Here is a 17118-nt window from a genome sequence, read left to right as displayed (position 1 = left end):
AAGAGAAAAAAGGGGACTAGATTAAAGCAATGAAAAGAGCATCAAGACTAGAGAATAGTACCGTCATAGAGGATATCATTATATAGGATTTTTTGTGTATATTTCCATATGGGCATTGAGATAAAGGGCATTATGTGAATTTTCATGAATATTGGGATAACTCTATAAATTTGCAGAACTTTCATTGCACTGCACATAGGTATAGGTTCTATAGCTATTCCCACAGTTCTACAGGCTGAGTCCTATTTTAATAAATAACAGAGATATTAACTTTATAAAACAAGCAAGCTCCATACAAAGACATATTGGAAAGAATATTTAAATGGCTCTCTTGAAAAATTTACTTTTGTGAAATGGTGTCCTTTACCTATGGCATACAGATGCATTATTCCAAAAAATATACTAACATAAATGAAATAACAATAAAAAACATTTTATTATATTTAAAATTTTAAATCTTAAAAATACAATAAAAATTCTACAAAAAATATTTCAGTTAAAATCCATCAACCACATAGTGATTGTGAAAGTTCGAGAATACAAAACTATATGCATATTTACACAATCACAAGTCTCATATAATCTAAATGTTTGTGAATGGTGCAGGTATATTGATATTTTGTGTGAATGACATTGACATGGACAATTCATACTAAAGTATATGGTTATTAATATACCTGTCCTCACATGTTATATATAGAAAGGAAGATAGAGAGAACAAAAATAGAGACTTTTCCACTGATTGTATTTCTCCAAATGTAAGCAGTAGATGCAAATTGCAAGTTTCCCTACTTAGAGAAAAAAGTCATTGTATAATCTGCAGTTCTGTATAATCTGCTTATGCAAATTTCATTCACCAACAATGCATTTTTTAAAGAAATGGAAATAGATGTTGGCCACGTTTTTGTAATAAAATGCATATATTATTCTACTCAAGAAAATCTATAAATCTTACAAATTTATATTTTTAAACTTAATTTCAATCCTTAAAACTTTGATATTAATTTTTAAAAATGTTCATTTCTATTTCAACCTCTTGGAAAAAAGCTTCAATTAATTGGGAGACTATGGCATTGAATCTGCACCAAAAAAATGCAGATTTTTTTTTTAAATGCATAATCCATGGATTATATGAAGAAAAGTATAGCTCAGTGAAGTACGGTATATTGATATATTCATAAGTAATATGCTTATAGGGTGATTTTAAATTCATGGGACAAACTTTAAGCTGTGATATAAGACTCCTAAAGTAGCATATTTGGTCATAGAATGTGCAGTCAGCAACAGAGGGGGAGAGAGTGCACAACAGCACTTCAGCAAAAGCAAATATTATATTCTTCTGATGGACTTGCTGCAATAAGTGCAATCAACCATTCAAGGGTGCAGGGCAGTGTGTTGTGGTAGGCCTTCTCATGGTGCAACCTGAGTAACGCAAATTCTACCACAAGTCCATTATACCACTTGATCATTATTTGGCACTGCATAACCTTGATGGTCCTTGCACCAATAAAAAACAAACTCCAATCCAATCCAAAGATGCATGTGCACTCTTCAATGGTTGATAACACATACCGCAGCAAATCCACCAGAAAAATATTATTTTTTGGTGAAGTACTGTTGTGCATTCTCTAAAAACAGCTTCTACTGTATTTGCTATTGCGATTCGATCAATCAAAAATGCTTGTTTGGGTGTCTCATATTCTTATATCACCTCTTAAAGTTTGTCCCATGAATTTAGAACCACCCTGTAGTCACATGTATATAAGCTAAATTATTTTTACATAGTAAAAAAGAAAAGAACTGGAGCACATATCACATATGTCAGATTCTGTTTGCAATCTACAGTCTGCAGGGACATTGAATCATCACAAATCACACCTTGTGCATAATTTTTTAAATCTCATTACCAGGTCCTGTTTTGTACTGCCAGTTTTCCAAAATAAAACATAGGAATGTCTTATATGATTTCAGTTTTTAGTTCGAAGAGAGGCTGTTGTTGTTGTTGTTGCTGCGGCTGCTGTGAAGTTGAAGCTTCTGCTCCTGAATCTGCACTATCATATGGTACCTGAAAAATTTTTGTTTCTTACCATTCAATAATTTTTCTGGCTCACAAATAGGTTATCAAAATTTGAACAGTATTAAATGAACCTCTAATAGACTTATTTAATACGAATAACTTTAAACTTCTTTAGAAAACATAATAGTAGCATAAGAAAAAATCCATAAAATTTATTTATTTTTTTAAATTTTAAAACTAAACTTTTTTATAGCACTATTTTAATATCCTGTAAGATTGACTTGAGCCAAAGCAAAATGACAGAAATGAGTTGGTTACAAAAAAAATTTTTGGTCAACACATGGTACTTAGCAACCACAGATAATTCTTTTCTGTCTCTCTTCACAATATAAATGACATTCTTTTTTTGAGAAATCTTCCAAAGTCTAGTCTGTCAACTCTCTTTGACAATGCGCAGCGAATTTTGAAGACATGCAAGTTTTCTAAGAATGACTGTCTTTCGAGACCACTTCAAAAAGCACAGTGCAAAATGTGTAAATTACAAGGTCTGATGTAAATAAGTCAAGGTGAACCAGATGGATTTACTGCGTTGTCCATCCTTTTCTTTAAAGGGATCTGTTTATATTTTACTGTTCAGTGCCAGTACAATCGTTTTTGACAAATGAAGCATTTTCATTTCTAGCTCTCAGCTGAGCATTGCAAATATTAAGAAAACAGTTATTTTCAGGATATTGTGCTGAGGTGACTTCGGAAAGAAAAGTCATCACGTCTCTGCCGAGACTCGAACCCAGGTCCTCTTGCATACCGGGCAAGCATGCTACCAGCTACACCACTGGAGACATGGAAATAAGGAAGGAAGGGTGATGCCTCCAGTGGTGAAGATGGCAGCATGCTTGCCCGGTATGCAAGAGGGCCTGGTTCGAGTCCCAATGGAGATGTGATGACTTTTCTTTCCGAAGTCACCTCAGCACAATATCTGGAAAATAACTGTTTCCTTGATATCTCGGGCTGAGAAAAAAGCCATCTATCTCATTGCAAATATTGTTTATGCCTCTGCATGCCATAAAAATACGGACGACAATTGAATGCTGCAAACCTAGAATAGGCCTATGTATACAACTATTTTTTAATGCAAACTGTTGTTTCACCAATACACAAAATGTGGACCATAATTTTTAATGTGACAAATGTTAGTTACTATTCAAGACCATGAAGTAGTAAATTCAAAATTATTTTTTCCATCCAGACAGAAATTTTTAATGACTAATCTACTTGTTGAACCCTCAAACTAAGCAAATGGAAAATTAATAAGCCGAATGAGCCACACACACCCAAATAAACTTAAAAATAATATAATTTCTGCTTTGGCAGAATAATTAATTGCAATCTACATTTCTAATATTTGGCAATATATCAATGACTTCCTCCTCAATTAAAATCAATTACACAAATTTTGTTGATAGGATTTGGCAGGAAAAGTAGGACAAGTGGGAGACTTGCTTATGTTGTTTCTAATTGATACATGAACATTAATTGGATGAAAACATTTGAAACCCGACAAAAGGCAGCCATAGAAAAATATAAAAACATGAAAATGTGGATAACAGAAGTGCAAAATTGAAAATAATGCACACACTTACATTGCATGAAGATAAAGAGCTCTATTCTGAGATTTAATTTTCAAGATAATAAAAACTTATATATTTCTAAATATTATAACTGCACAAAACCTTATAAATATTTTTATAATATGATGTTTCAAGAAGAAAAAAAACAAAAACAAAAAACTAAAAGGTACAAACACTGTTTTCAAAAAGTTTTGGTAAATAAATATAATTTATGTTGAGTTTTTCCTATTGCCGTCAACATGACCAACCACAATCGATCTAGGTAGTTTGAAATTCCTGTCATTCTAGTACAGTAGACTTCGAACTATCTGGCCTAATGTGACGGAAGGGCAAGGCGTATAAAAAATCAGGAGTTCTATAAAAATGCTCACTTCCTACTATTTATATTTTCTAACCTCTAAGTACAGCTGGTACTTTATAAATATTTGTTATGTACTGCACTATAAATATATATATGTGTATATATGTATGTAAAATAGTGGCAGGGCTTTCTTGGGAGGTGGTTCGCTCTTTGTTATTGTTTCTCAGTGATTTGCTTTTTGCTGCAAAAATACACCATAATCTCGCCCCTAACCCTCCTCTCCCCCTTCTCCTAGCATATGCCTATGGTATTGTATGTTTTACAAATTTATTACAGAAGAAGGAAGTCTGAGAATAAAAATATTGTACACATTTTAAGATAAATTTGATGTCTAACTTAATTGACATGACTTGCAATCGTGTAAACTGTACAGTATAAATAAATGCATAACACATAAACTTTTAAAATAAATAAAATATTAATGTAGACTTAATTCTTACAAAAATTATTAAAATTTATATTTTACTGTTCATTGATAAATGATTACACAAATTGATAGCATCTGGAACGCCCTGGCAAAGTAAATTATTCTTCATTTTATCATTTTATAATAATTATTATTTAACTAGGCTGGATAGTACTGAGTCCTGATAGTTAAGAGTCTACTATATTAATGGGACTTCTTCCGATAATACATAATGAATAATAGAGATAAAGAAGTCTTCCCCATATCTCCATTAAGACATTCCTAAGTTTATATTTTTCTGATAGGTAGTAAACGCTGAAACAGCTTGGAATACACCAACTTTAACTGCAGTTGGAATACTGCAAGAGAGAGTGACAAAACCAACATTTGTACTTCCACACAATCAATCAACAAAATAATCCTAATATTGAAATCAAAAGGCTTTCTGGATATTATGCCGAGGTGAACAGGAAAAAAGTGTCATTTCTCCCCACCGGGAAACAAACCTAGGACCTCTTGCATACTGCAAGCTTTTTTCCTGTTCACCTGGGCATAATATACAGAAAGCCTATTGATTTCATGTATCATAGCCGAGCAAAAATTCGCCATCCAATCCTAATATTGTTAGATTATTATTGAAAGAAGAAGTTTAGAAACTTCATGTATCAGTTTTGCTTGCTTTCTAGAAGAATTGAATGTTTCTTTCAGAAATTTTCTCTTATCTAAATTATTAAGTAATCATAGCCGATAACTTGCATGTTCTTCTTTGTACATAAATTGTATTTGCCAGAATAGGTTTATTTACTCTTTGATAAATTTCATAACATATAAACATTTCTCTTTATTTTCTCAGTGTGTTTCAACATACTACAAAATCAAATAAATGTTTCGACTGCAGAAATTTCTTTTATCTATAACTACAAACATAAAAATGTGCAAAACAACAAAATAAACTCGTCAAACTTATCACAATGGTATACTTGTGCAAGAAGCAAGCAATAACTTCAGACAATACAACATATAGTTTCGGAATGATTATGGCTATATCATCATTCTGATATCTACATTATCTTTAAAGCACAGTAAAGACTTTCGTAACTGCAGTGCTGATAAAAGCTGGAGGTGTGGCAACTACATTGATTTAATGCCCAAATAACAGACCTAACTAAAATATGCTACATAGAAAGGCAATTAGAACCGAGACAGACACGTGTGTGCCTCACATATACCTTAAACCAGTGTTTCTCAAAGTGTGTATTGGGGCTCCTAGGGGCATCACCAACCTTTGATGCCAGGGACATTGTGGCAAGCTGGAGATATTTGTTTGTGAGCCTATTTATATTTTGAAATGGCTCTTTCATAAGTAAAAATATTTACTTAACTATTATGGGGAGCCATGGAAGAACCATGAATCGGGCAAGAGAGCAATACTGTGTAATGCAGTCTTGTAATAAAACTACTGTATTTACTCACATATACGACGAGGTATGATTTTAGAGATTACAATAAGGTAGAGAGAGAAACTAGATTTATTAATGCAAATACTTATTTCCTTTATATTCACAGATAGTAGCATAAAATGCATGCATCCAGGAAAACAACGACATACACCCACCAAGCTTTGAAGCATTAGCTGTTTGATGCGGCCAGTTGGGGGTCACTTCATGATCTTTGCGAGTAAGCCTCTCATTAGGGCCAGACCTCGAATGCTGAGAACTACGTGGCTGCAGAAGGCGCCAACTGAAGGGCCGGGTAAATTTTTTATCACTAAAATATTATTCACATACACTTGAAAAAACTCCAGAACCAGCCTTGCCTCTCATGGTGAGAATCCAGGTTCGAATCACAGTGGTGGTCGACTGAAGTTGGTTTTCTGCAGTGTTTTTCAACTTTAATGTAGAAATGTAAGCAGTTCTCTCATTTGAAAAGGTCTCTCCGCAGAGAACAGGCAGACCTTCGACATCAGACTAGCATAACATGAAAGTTCAAGCATTTACCATCTTCACTTCAAAACATGGAATACAGATGGCAGCATCAGCATAACATGAAACAAACGCAACTCTGACAACATGAATGCATCAGGGCCATGCACGTCCACACACACACAACACGCTCCTGCCAGTAACCAATTTTTGAAATTCTGCAGAGGAATGTGTATGTACAAGGTGCATGTACGGTTAAAAAGAAGTAGTGAGCCAGAGCCTATGTGTGCAGTTTGTGCCCGAGTGGCATGGTGGTAAGATGTTCGTCTACCATCGTGAAGGTTGTTGTCAGGGTCCCGGGTTCGAACCCAAGGGAGGATATAGATAAGATACTTTCCCTAACGAACTCAAGGCGACCACCGATAGACAGTGCCTTCACTTCCAACCCATCTCACTAATGGCAGTAAATTGCAATATAGCAATATGGTCAGAGTTGGTGTTTGGTGAAGTAGCCTATGTATGCATAGTTTCCTCACGAGATCTTCAAATGGCTTGTTGATACATATGTTCAAGGCTCAACACAGCTCTAAAGATTGGACTTAGCAGTAAGCTATAATTGCAGTGTGAGCTATAGACAAATAAAAAAAACAAAAATGCAACAAATCCTTCGATCGCACGTATAGGGCAACTTTTTTGAAGCAGTGAAAATTGAATAAAAACCTTGTCCTATATACATGAATAAATATAGTATTTTTATTCCTCATGGAATACTATACTGCACAAGGATAATTAAATTTTTACATGAGTACTGCAAGTTCATATGAAAAACCTGCTGGCTATATCTAAGAAAAAAAAAAAAAGTTGATTTATAACGTTCTCTGGGATGGATAGTGATTTGGCTAAATAGCCCACCACCAATTCTGCGGCTAAATATTGCCTTTTCTTACAACCTAATATAATATAGTTGTGAATAAAATTAGTGTTTTAGTTTCAAACTGAAAATAAAATTAAGACAACACAAATTTATTTCACTGGATGAGTCAAACAGCAATTTCAGTTAACTGCATGGTAAAGATTTCATTATACATATTTTTGTACAGCAACCAAAAAAAATTATATACTATGATGTGATAAATAAAAAACTATAAATTTTTCAGAAAAATTCATATTTTTTTGACCTATTATACCATGATTAAGGCTTTTAATCAGCACACGTTTCATCTGGTATTGCTTGCAGTCACCTGCACAATAATGGTGCAAGTGACAGCAAGCAAGGACACAAAACGACCTCTTCAGAAGGCAGCAATCAAGTGGAGCTAATTTTTTTCATTTATTAAAAACAAGATATTTGCCCTAGACAACCATAATCTTTTTTAGTGGGCAGTGCATTATATAGTATTAATTATTAGTTTTTTCCTTTGTGATATGCTTTTATATTGAGTTGCTGTAATTTGGTTACATTTGACATCCATATTTTTTTATGGGCATCTTTTTTTCAGCCACCTCATTGGGCAATTTGCCTGTTGCGGCCTTTGAGTTTGTATTTGAATACCAAACTAAATATAAGAGTCAAATACAGAGTACTATAACAAAATATCCATCCCATCTCTAAATCTAGCAATTCATGCATTGTAACAATATTTTCTTTCATTTTGAGACTGGATGAAAACCTTAATGCCAAAAATTCATTCAATTTTAGCCAGAGCGAGAGATAATTTTTTTATTTTTTCTCAGCCAACGTATGAATGGCTGTTTTCTGGATATTTTGCCAAGGAGAACTCTGAAAGAAAAATCCAGTAAAATTTTCTTCCAGAGTTCACCTCAGCATTAATATTCAGAAAAAAAGACTTTCATAAATTCAATATTTTTACTCATACTTTGTAACTTCAACCCAGAAATGAGTTTACAAGAAATAGTATATAATTCTTATTTCATTGTGTTCCCATCTGTCTACCCTCATCTGGTTTCAAAAGAGTGGTACAGATCTATGAATGCAAGCTTTAATTTGTATTAATTTCAGTGGGTATTTTTTTCACAAAGGGTAATACAATAGTACGAGCTATACAAAGGAAATTTTAGTATCAGTATTTGAGGGGTGTAGAATAAATTATTGATATCTATAGTTTCATATGAAAAATTTGTTTGAGATGGAAGCGAATTCCAAGAACTAATTAAACTAGAACCAAGAACTAACTAGTTTCAAAATAGGTTTCTTTTAAATTTTTATATAATTTTATTTCACATAATATGTTTTCTCAGCTATAGATATTAACGTTGCTCATATTTAGTATAAAAACATACTCTAGTTTGTTTGGAAATGAAATTTAATCTTTACCTCTGTAGATGCAGCCCGAAAAGCACTCCTATAATCATCCCCATAAGCATCCAGCCTATTCATTAAAAATCTAAAAGAAAAAAAAAGACTTCAAATAAGTAGCAGAATAATCAAGATTTTCATAACAATTCTATTCATGCTTGTGATTTAAGCAGTGAACTACTCTCAACCATCAAAACCCTCCCACATATGGTTTGGCTGGTTTTTTCATTGTCATTGCCAAAATAACAGACCAGTGCCTACTGTAGATAAGCATTTCATTTCATACTTTTACAACAGAAGAAAAGATTCAATATATTTTGAAACATATAAATAAAAAGAACACCTTACTTTTTCTCTTTCTTGGTGCGTCGTATAAGTTTCTTCACATAATGTACTCTGTTCAAGAGACGAGCATTGTTCTAGGAATAAACACTAATTAATTGAAAACAATCGAACAGTATTTTAAGTCTTTGCATTAAAAAAAAATTTTTGATCATATGCAAACATTCATCAAGCTGAAAAATCAACTGCTTGTTATTGCTAGACTAGGTTATGGATTCAAGGTAATTAAATGGTTTTTGAAAAAAAATTCAAGTGCAGATGCTAAACTTGCATAACTTGTGATACCTCTGAACATCTTTGGTACAGAAACATCTCATTTACATAGACGATTGCACCCTAGAAATTTACCTTTACAAATTTTTGACTGATATGTACAAGCAGAAATTTGTCACTAATGGTCCAACAGTGGATATGAAGGTTTTGATAGCTGGCATAAGATAAATCCAGAAAAGAAAATTCAACTTCGAATTTTCTCTCCCGGATTTATATTTGTACCAGCCAGCTGTCGACACCTTCATTGCCGTATGCAAAGGGGGAGGGGGGTTCTAACCTTGCCCCTAAGCCAAGATTATAGTGCAATTTTTTCAGGAAAAACTTAAACTCCCCCCCCCCCCCCCCGTTGAGAAAAAGAAAAAAATTGAAACCCCCTTGAGAAAATTCTGCGTACGCCTATGGACACCTTAGTACAGTCGAATCTCGTTTTAACGAATACCGATGTAGCGGAAATCTCATTTTAACAAACACTTTTCTAATCCCCAGATAAGTTTACATAGATACAATGCAAAAACCTGGAATTCTTTTATAACAAAATTTCATTATGACGAAGAGATTACTCTGGTCTCTTGGAGTTCATTATAACAGGTTTCGACTGTAGTAATAGTGGAGAGTGGCATCATCTACGAGTGGATATGAATTTATTACAACATTCAAATGAAAAAGATAATTCAAAATATTGACTTTCAATTTTTTGTTCTTTGAGTTTATCCCCCCCCCCCCCCACACACACACAAATTTTTATATATTTTTTTATAAATAATGTGAGCATCATGCATTCCCAAGAGATCCTTATGATCTGTCCAAGGAATTTGTTAGTGCATTAGTAGACATCTATGCCAGAACCAGGATTCGAACCCAGACCTGCAGTCAGAAGCTAGCCCCCTAACCACTGGACTGTCAGGCGCAAGAATTACAAATTTACAGAACTTTTCCCTGACTTCCCCCAAATATTTTACATATTGCCTAATTTTCTAGGTCGTTAGATATCCTACTCTCTCTGCATGTGTTATGCTATGCTGATACAAAGTGCACAAAACAACACTATGTGAGTCAGTGCCACAATCTAACTAGAGCAACTCAGCAACTGCGGATGGGGTGGGGGACAGGTGGGTCTGGTACCCTAAGTGCAAGACCGGGAAGGGGACGAATTTCACCTTTTAATCTCTCCTTTTTTTTTAACATTATAGAGCTTTGGAGGGAACGTCAAAATGTGTGCTTACCCTGGCTGGCTAAGCATCTAGTTCCAGTTCTGATATGAAATATAAAATTGTTGTTCACTATATAACAGCGATATGCAAAATATTACATTCGGCTTGTACAAAAAGAGGGCTGTATAATTTTTCTGCCGTCCTCATCATTCTTATAAAAATATAAGTATGGCAAACAGTTGCAAGTGCCTTTGGTTACCTTATCGTTTTACTATGGGGTCTTTAGGGAAGTGCAAAATAAAAAACCACTATCACCAAGACAGTGGCTCTTTAACTTTTGCTACAAATGACTATAGAAACAATGCAAAAACTTTGAATTCCTTTATAACAAAATTTTGTTATAACGAAATGATTTCTCCCATCTGTTGGAGTTCGTTATAACGGGATTTGACTGTATTTCATTTATTCAAGCTAGTTTAAAAAATAACAAATAGTCTAGGACTGAATAATGCTAATGCATTGAGAACTAGCGCAGATCAATATCACAACATTCCTGATAACAGTTGGCGACAAGGAGCTGCCAACACACATTTTGAAAATCACTGCCACATGCAATGTAAGGAAAACAACTTCTTAAATTTTGAAAGGAATAATACAAAGTATTTAGTACTGGGCAGAGCTGCAACTCAATGCTTAGAAATCTGGGGCAAGAATTCATTTCGGTGCCCCAGTGTAATATTAACACAATTAAAGAGTGAATTCAACACCCCTCTGGTTAAACACTCAGGGCACCAGAACCCCCTGCTCTTCTCCAACCCTTATAGTTGCGATCCCCTTGCAATGTGAGAAATTATGGGGGGGGGGTATATACTTCCTTTTCTTTGGCAACTTCTTGTCATGCTTTTGGACGATTTTCTGACGAAAGAAATAAATTGCTAAAAAAAGGTGTTATACTATAGCTGTTCTGAATTTTTAAAGAAATAATATATACAAAGTATTTAGCGATCAAAACAGCTATAGTATAATCATTTTCTTTCCTTTGGCAATATCATTTCTAGCTTATTGGTGCTCTTCTTCCTGGTAGGTCATTTTCTTCCGTCTGCATTTTTTTTTAGCTGGCTATTATTATTTCTTTGACTTCTTGGTTTCTATTTTTTTTTTTGCTGTTGGTTATTATTTAAAGGTGACACCACCTTTAAAGTTTGCTAGTCATAATAGGCGTTTGTGTATAATTGTATATGGTCAGCCATTTTCTACCATGTGAATTTTTTCTGTCTGCTATTATTATTACTTCCTTAGGCTGCTAAGTTGCCAATTGTTGGTTATTGTCTGAAGGTGACACCTACTACGGGTCACTAGTTTTGATACTATGCTTTAGCGCTGCATTTGAATTGAGTCTGTTAGCACACACACAAACATTTTGGAGTTTTTTTCCCCGTCATGCGTTGTATCATACACAGTTTTTTTTAAATATTTCATTTGGAATTTGTTCTCGGGATTGTGCATGGATTCTTTCAGAGAGGTTGTACACATTTCATATACTCCCATTTTTAATTAATTTTTTCCATACTAGCCATCACAATTTTAATTCCGCATTCGTGTTTTTATGGAACCTAGAGAACTTTTGTTTTGCTTTGGCCGTTGTGTTATTTAAAAAAATAGGGTCGTGGTTTTTATTATTTTTGATTCAGTATCTGTGGTCAAGGATGCCATATTTTTAATCTTGATCCCTTATTCAGTCTAAGAAAGTGGTTTTGTTATTGTAGTTATTACTAATTTTTTTCCCATCTTTTTTGTTTTAACCCCTCTAGACTACTACTACTATTTAAACAAACATGCACCTCGTACACATTCCTTTATGGAATTTATAATGAATTTCCACATGCCAGTAGAGATGTGAGATGAGAATATTATCGGAGAACAAGAATATTCTGAGAATATTCTCCTGGATGTAAAAATTAGAGAATAATCAAGAATATTAATTTTTCTATAAAATAAAAAATTTTTTTACTTATTTTGTTTATATTGTGAAATATAAATCAGTTTTCATTGCCTGAAACATTCACAGCAAAACAATTTTTGGTATAATCACTCCCCAATGACAACTTTTAGTTCAAGAATATTCTACGAGTATTCTCCAGATCTTGACGAGAGGTTTTAAAAGTTTGGTTAAAAAGATTTTAGAAACCTTTAGATTAAAACCTTAAAAAATTATATAAATTTTCAGAAATAAGTTAAAAAAAAAAAGAAAAATAAATTAAACCAAAGTTGATGGATAAAGGAAGCAATTATTATACAATCACCTCAATTATCATACAATCACGCTAAGATACAGTACTGTTGTTTTCTTCAATGCACATACACTTAAATTCTGTATCACTCACATTTCTTTGCAAGTTGTGTAATTCAGCTATGTTGGTTTAATTTTCTTGCTTTCAAACTTTAATATTGTGGTATCTACAAACTTCAATATTCCCATCTTCTTGACGGGATGAGACGGGGACAGTCAATTATTCTTGAGAATATTCTTACAAAGGACTACTATTATAAATTACTAGAGCATATTCTTATCAAAAATAATAATTTTTTCAATTTATTTATTCAGATTATTTATTATAATACATGTTATTACATATATTCTTGATAATACTCTCTGGAAAGATTTCAGTAACTGAAGAATATTCTTATCGAGGAGAATATTCGAGAATATTCTCTAGAACTATCATTAATAACTTCAGAATAATTCTTATTATTGTCTATAAGAATAATTTCCCAGTAATTTATGAAAGTAGTCCTTCCAGAGAATATTCTCAAGGATATTATATGTAACAATATTATATGAATAACAGGAGAATAATTCTCATCAAGAACTTATAAGAATATTCTCAAGTTATTTATATAATAGTAGTGATACCAGAGAATATTCTCCGAAAAGATTATTCTCGAGAATTTTACATCTCTACATGCCGGAGAATGTATGTTTTGAGTGTGTGATTGGCCTTAATGTATTTATGTTGTCGAGTTGCGCTTGTTTCATGAACGCTGCCAGAATAGTTGGAGAAAACGTGCTCTCAAAATGGCTGTGTAAAAAAAATTTTTTTTTTAGTTGTCTTTTGTGAAGATAGATGGCATTCAAACTCATAAGTTGCAAATGCAGTGATGTCTCAGCAAATGAAGATAATTCGTTCTGGAACCCCATTCACTAGCCAAGGTATCACTGCGCAGTAAAACCTATCTAAGACAGAAACCTGTCTTTGATGGAATTAAAAAAATAGTCCCTTCATTGATTAATGCTTTTATGCGTATGCGCACATTTAAAAAATGGAAACCTATCTAAAATGGAATATTATCTCTGTCTCTTGATGTTCCATTTCATACAGGTTTAATTTTGCAATAGCATAAAAAAAAAAAAGGATGTGATACAAAGAATCACGGTTTGAACCCATAATTAGGCACCAGAACCTAAAGGCTAAGGTCATTTGAGCCATCTCCCAATGAATTTTTTAAGGGGGGCTGGCCTCCTTCCCCAATAATTTCCTGAAAAAAACAAGTCCACACATCTTCCCTTACATGCATACGTGTTTGAGTCCCGTATATATGGGACAACCAGCAACTTTCAGCAGCCCCCAATGTTTTCATCATGTTGGCACCTCTGCCCACAATCACCAACAAAATAGTGATTGAGGGCAGGCAGGAACTTTACTACTGCTCAACAATGTATGATCATCCCACATAGTACAGTAAACCTGTTAGAAAATAGAGAAATAATAATAAAAAAAAAACTAGAATAAATATGAGTACGCCATCTATATGGCCCTCCTCACATGGGGAAACTAAAATTGAGCTCGAGTTGCTTCAACTTGAGTTGACTAGAACGAGCCGAGTTGCCCATTCTCCCTCACACGGCGCTACTAAAAAAATATTCAAAGCCCGGGAAACTGAGTGAAAACAGCACAGTCTATAGTTTTCCTTATCATTTGGTACTATCTTGTTAACCGGGTTAGGAAAAATTGCAACAAAGAAATAAGAAAAATAATTTCTATATTATACGTGAAATTGCTACAGAATTTCAGCTCACAGGTAAATACAAAATTTCATTATTTAAATTGATATCATTTTGAAATGACAATAAAATGGTAAAAATTAGATAATGTTTTAGTATAATTTCATGTTTCATTTGGAAAAAAAAATTCGCAATAAAATGTCTGTTTTTTCTCTATAAATGTGCCTTTCAGTACCTATATATGTTGGATTTAATATATATTTTTATTGTTTATTAGTTAAAATACTGTCACACAGAATTTTAAGTAGTTTCATGAGATGAAACGATGAAAGCTACGGTTCCGAGAGGAAAAAATAAACTATAGGCAAAACTAGAGACAAACAACATGAATAGTTGTTTATGTTTCAGGGAATGATTTTCCCCGAATACTCCAACACACAGATGTGCGCGTACGTGACCTAGATTACAGGCATTCCAAGCAAGGGGAAAATCAGGGACCATCCCTATGGGACACGTGCTTGTTTGGGTACATGTGAAAGTAGACTTTTGTAATATTTTGAAATTTTCTGGAGGTTCTTATCCAGGGCCGTCTTAAGAGCATCATGCCCATGGTCCCCACAAGGGGTAGGCTTGCAAGGCTACAGCCCTGGGGCCCGGGACAATTTTCACCATTTTTGTTGCTTTTTCACACTATAAATTCATCATAAAGGGACCCGTGAAAGTGTGGTCGGGAGGGACCCCCCCCCCCTGCAAAAGATCCCAGCCCATGGTAATTTGTGGCATGGATCTGAACACCCCAGAATCGATTCAGAAATTAAACTTTCCGATATAAAACTAAAGACGAGTATCCACTTTCGAAACAATTCCGATGCCCCTGATTTCATTATAATTTCAAAATGATATCAATTTAAATAAAGAAATCATGTATTTACCTGTGAACTGAAATTCTGTCGAAATTTCATTATATCCTTTCAACTGATAATTTATTATATATATACTCTGGATTGCTTTTCAATTTGGGTCCGAACTCACATGACGAAAATATGAAGGAATGCTAAAGGCAGTTTCTAGTTCCTTCAAAGAAAGTTGGCGGCAACTAGCATACCAGTCGCCAAGTGTCTGAGTCGCGTTTGATATTTCGTTACCAATTTCCTCGTGTCAGGGCGTCTAGAGCGATATACGTACTCGTCTTCAGGAAACGGTTTCTCTTATCAGTGGCAGAACTTTGGTTTCCCCAAAAGAGGAGGGCCTATATCATTTTAAGAACATGTCACAAAAATTTCTTTGAAAAGAAGATGTGGATCATTTCAGGAATGGAGTACACTGCTACACTCATCATTCCTGGATAATGGGAGCAAGCTGAAGGTTAACAGCCAGAATGTTATCTAAAGACACCCGAAAAGTATGACTCAGTTTCACTCTTAGCTACTTCTTGTCAGGCTTTTGGGAGCTTTTCTCGTCAAAGAACAAAATCACCACAAGCGATTATACTATAGCTTCTCCTAGCAACTGGCAGAGACACAACTGGGAAAGTCGGGGGAGGGGGGGGGACAAGTATGTATTTTGACACCTCAGTGCAATTATTGGGAACAGATTCAATATAATCCAGATCGCCATTCCAGGTGGCACTAGTAACAAGGGCTGTTCAAATGACATTTTGCTGTGTAATATTTGAAATAATGTCATTTCATTTTCCGTTGTCTAAACGCGTCATTGTCTTGTCACTAGGATTATTTTTCCGCCAGGTTGTATTTTTCTCGATATATATTTATTCTTATTATTTTCCTGTAACTTCTGTCCTTTTTTTGTCATGCCTTCCATTTTCAGTGTCATAAAGAAATATCATTATTTTAGTTTATTATTACTTTAAAGAGCCTTGATACCCAGTGACATATGCCCTCATCGGTTTATTTTTCCAAAGAGGGTGTGGGTTTTATTTTTTTATACTGATAATTATTTCTACTGTTATTTATAATATTATTGTTGGTTTCAGCTTTTGTAATGTTTTCTATACTAGTCATTTTCATTTTGGTGTCCATAGTGTCAGTTAGGGGTCATTCAAGTATTACGTCAGCACCGAGGGGGGAGGGGGGTTTCAGATGTGCTGACTTTTGATGACAAGGGGGGGGGGTTGAAGGTTGCTTACGTCATCAACCACTTCTTTTTGAAGATATGAAATATTCTAAGCTGCTGACGGGGGCAGGGGTCAGTGTTTTGCTGACAAGGGGGGAGGGGTCAAAAATGGCTGAAAATCTGCTTACGTAATACTTGAATGGCCCCTTACGGCCTTGGCGACTTTCCGTCGGACGTGTTTGGCACCGAAAAAAAATTCGCCAAGGGCATCTGGATTATATTGCATCTGTTTCGAAGAATTATGAAAATTTAAAAGTGTTCAACATAAAAACCCTAGATAACCGAATAATTATGGCAATAGTAGTGTTTACTACCAACCTGTTTTACACTTTCAACTCTACGCAATAAAGCTAAATATTTCTTTTCGTAGGGAGAAACCACGGGTTTCGGTGGGCTAATGTCTATCTCGGGCTCTTCTATTTTAATTTGAGTCAATTTACCGCTCGATGACGATGATGGTAAGCTAGCCATTGAGGGCAAATTTTCAATGACCATTTTTCATTCAAATTGAAATTGTAAACAACATGCGCAATATCCGAACGGCTCTGACCGCGTTTTGAAACTT

The 17118-nt window shown here is 34.3% G+C and overlaps 1 protein-coding gene across 1 annotated transcript; it reads right to left on the bottom strand.

The window, feature by feature from the left end:
- Window positions 1-413: 413 nt before the first annotated feature.
- LOC149075322 (TCF3 fusion partner homolog) lies at window positions 414-17100 on the bottom strand. Its single transcript, XM_089242683.1, has 4 exons — window positions 16872-17100; window positions 9000-9070; window positions 8670-8739; window positions 414-2065 (listed from the first exon to the last, which is right to left on the bottom strand). Exons 1-4 carry the CDS (start codon window positions 17046-17048, stop codon window positions 1958-1960), a joined length of 426 nt encoding a protein of 141 aa, XP_089098809.1. The 5' UTR covers window positions 17049-17100; the 3' UTR covers window positions 414-1957.
- Window positions 17101-17118: the final 18 nt, after the last annotated feature.

The sequence above is a fragment of the Pholcus phalangioides genome, unplaced genomic scaffold (assembly GCF_987345545.1).
Source record: "Pholcus phalangioides strain wild (caught in Gottingen) unplaced genomic scaffold, Ppha-v1.0 ptg000015l_1, whole genome shotgun sequence".
NCBI lineage: Eukaryota > Metazoa > Arthropoda > Arachnida > Araneae > Pholcidae > Pholcus > Pholcus phalangioides.
This window is presented reverse-complemented; position numbering and strand designations above follow the sequence as displayed.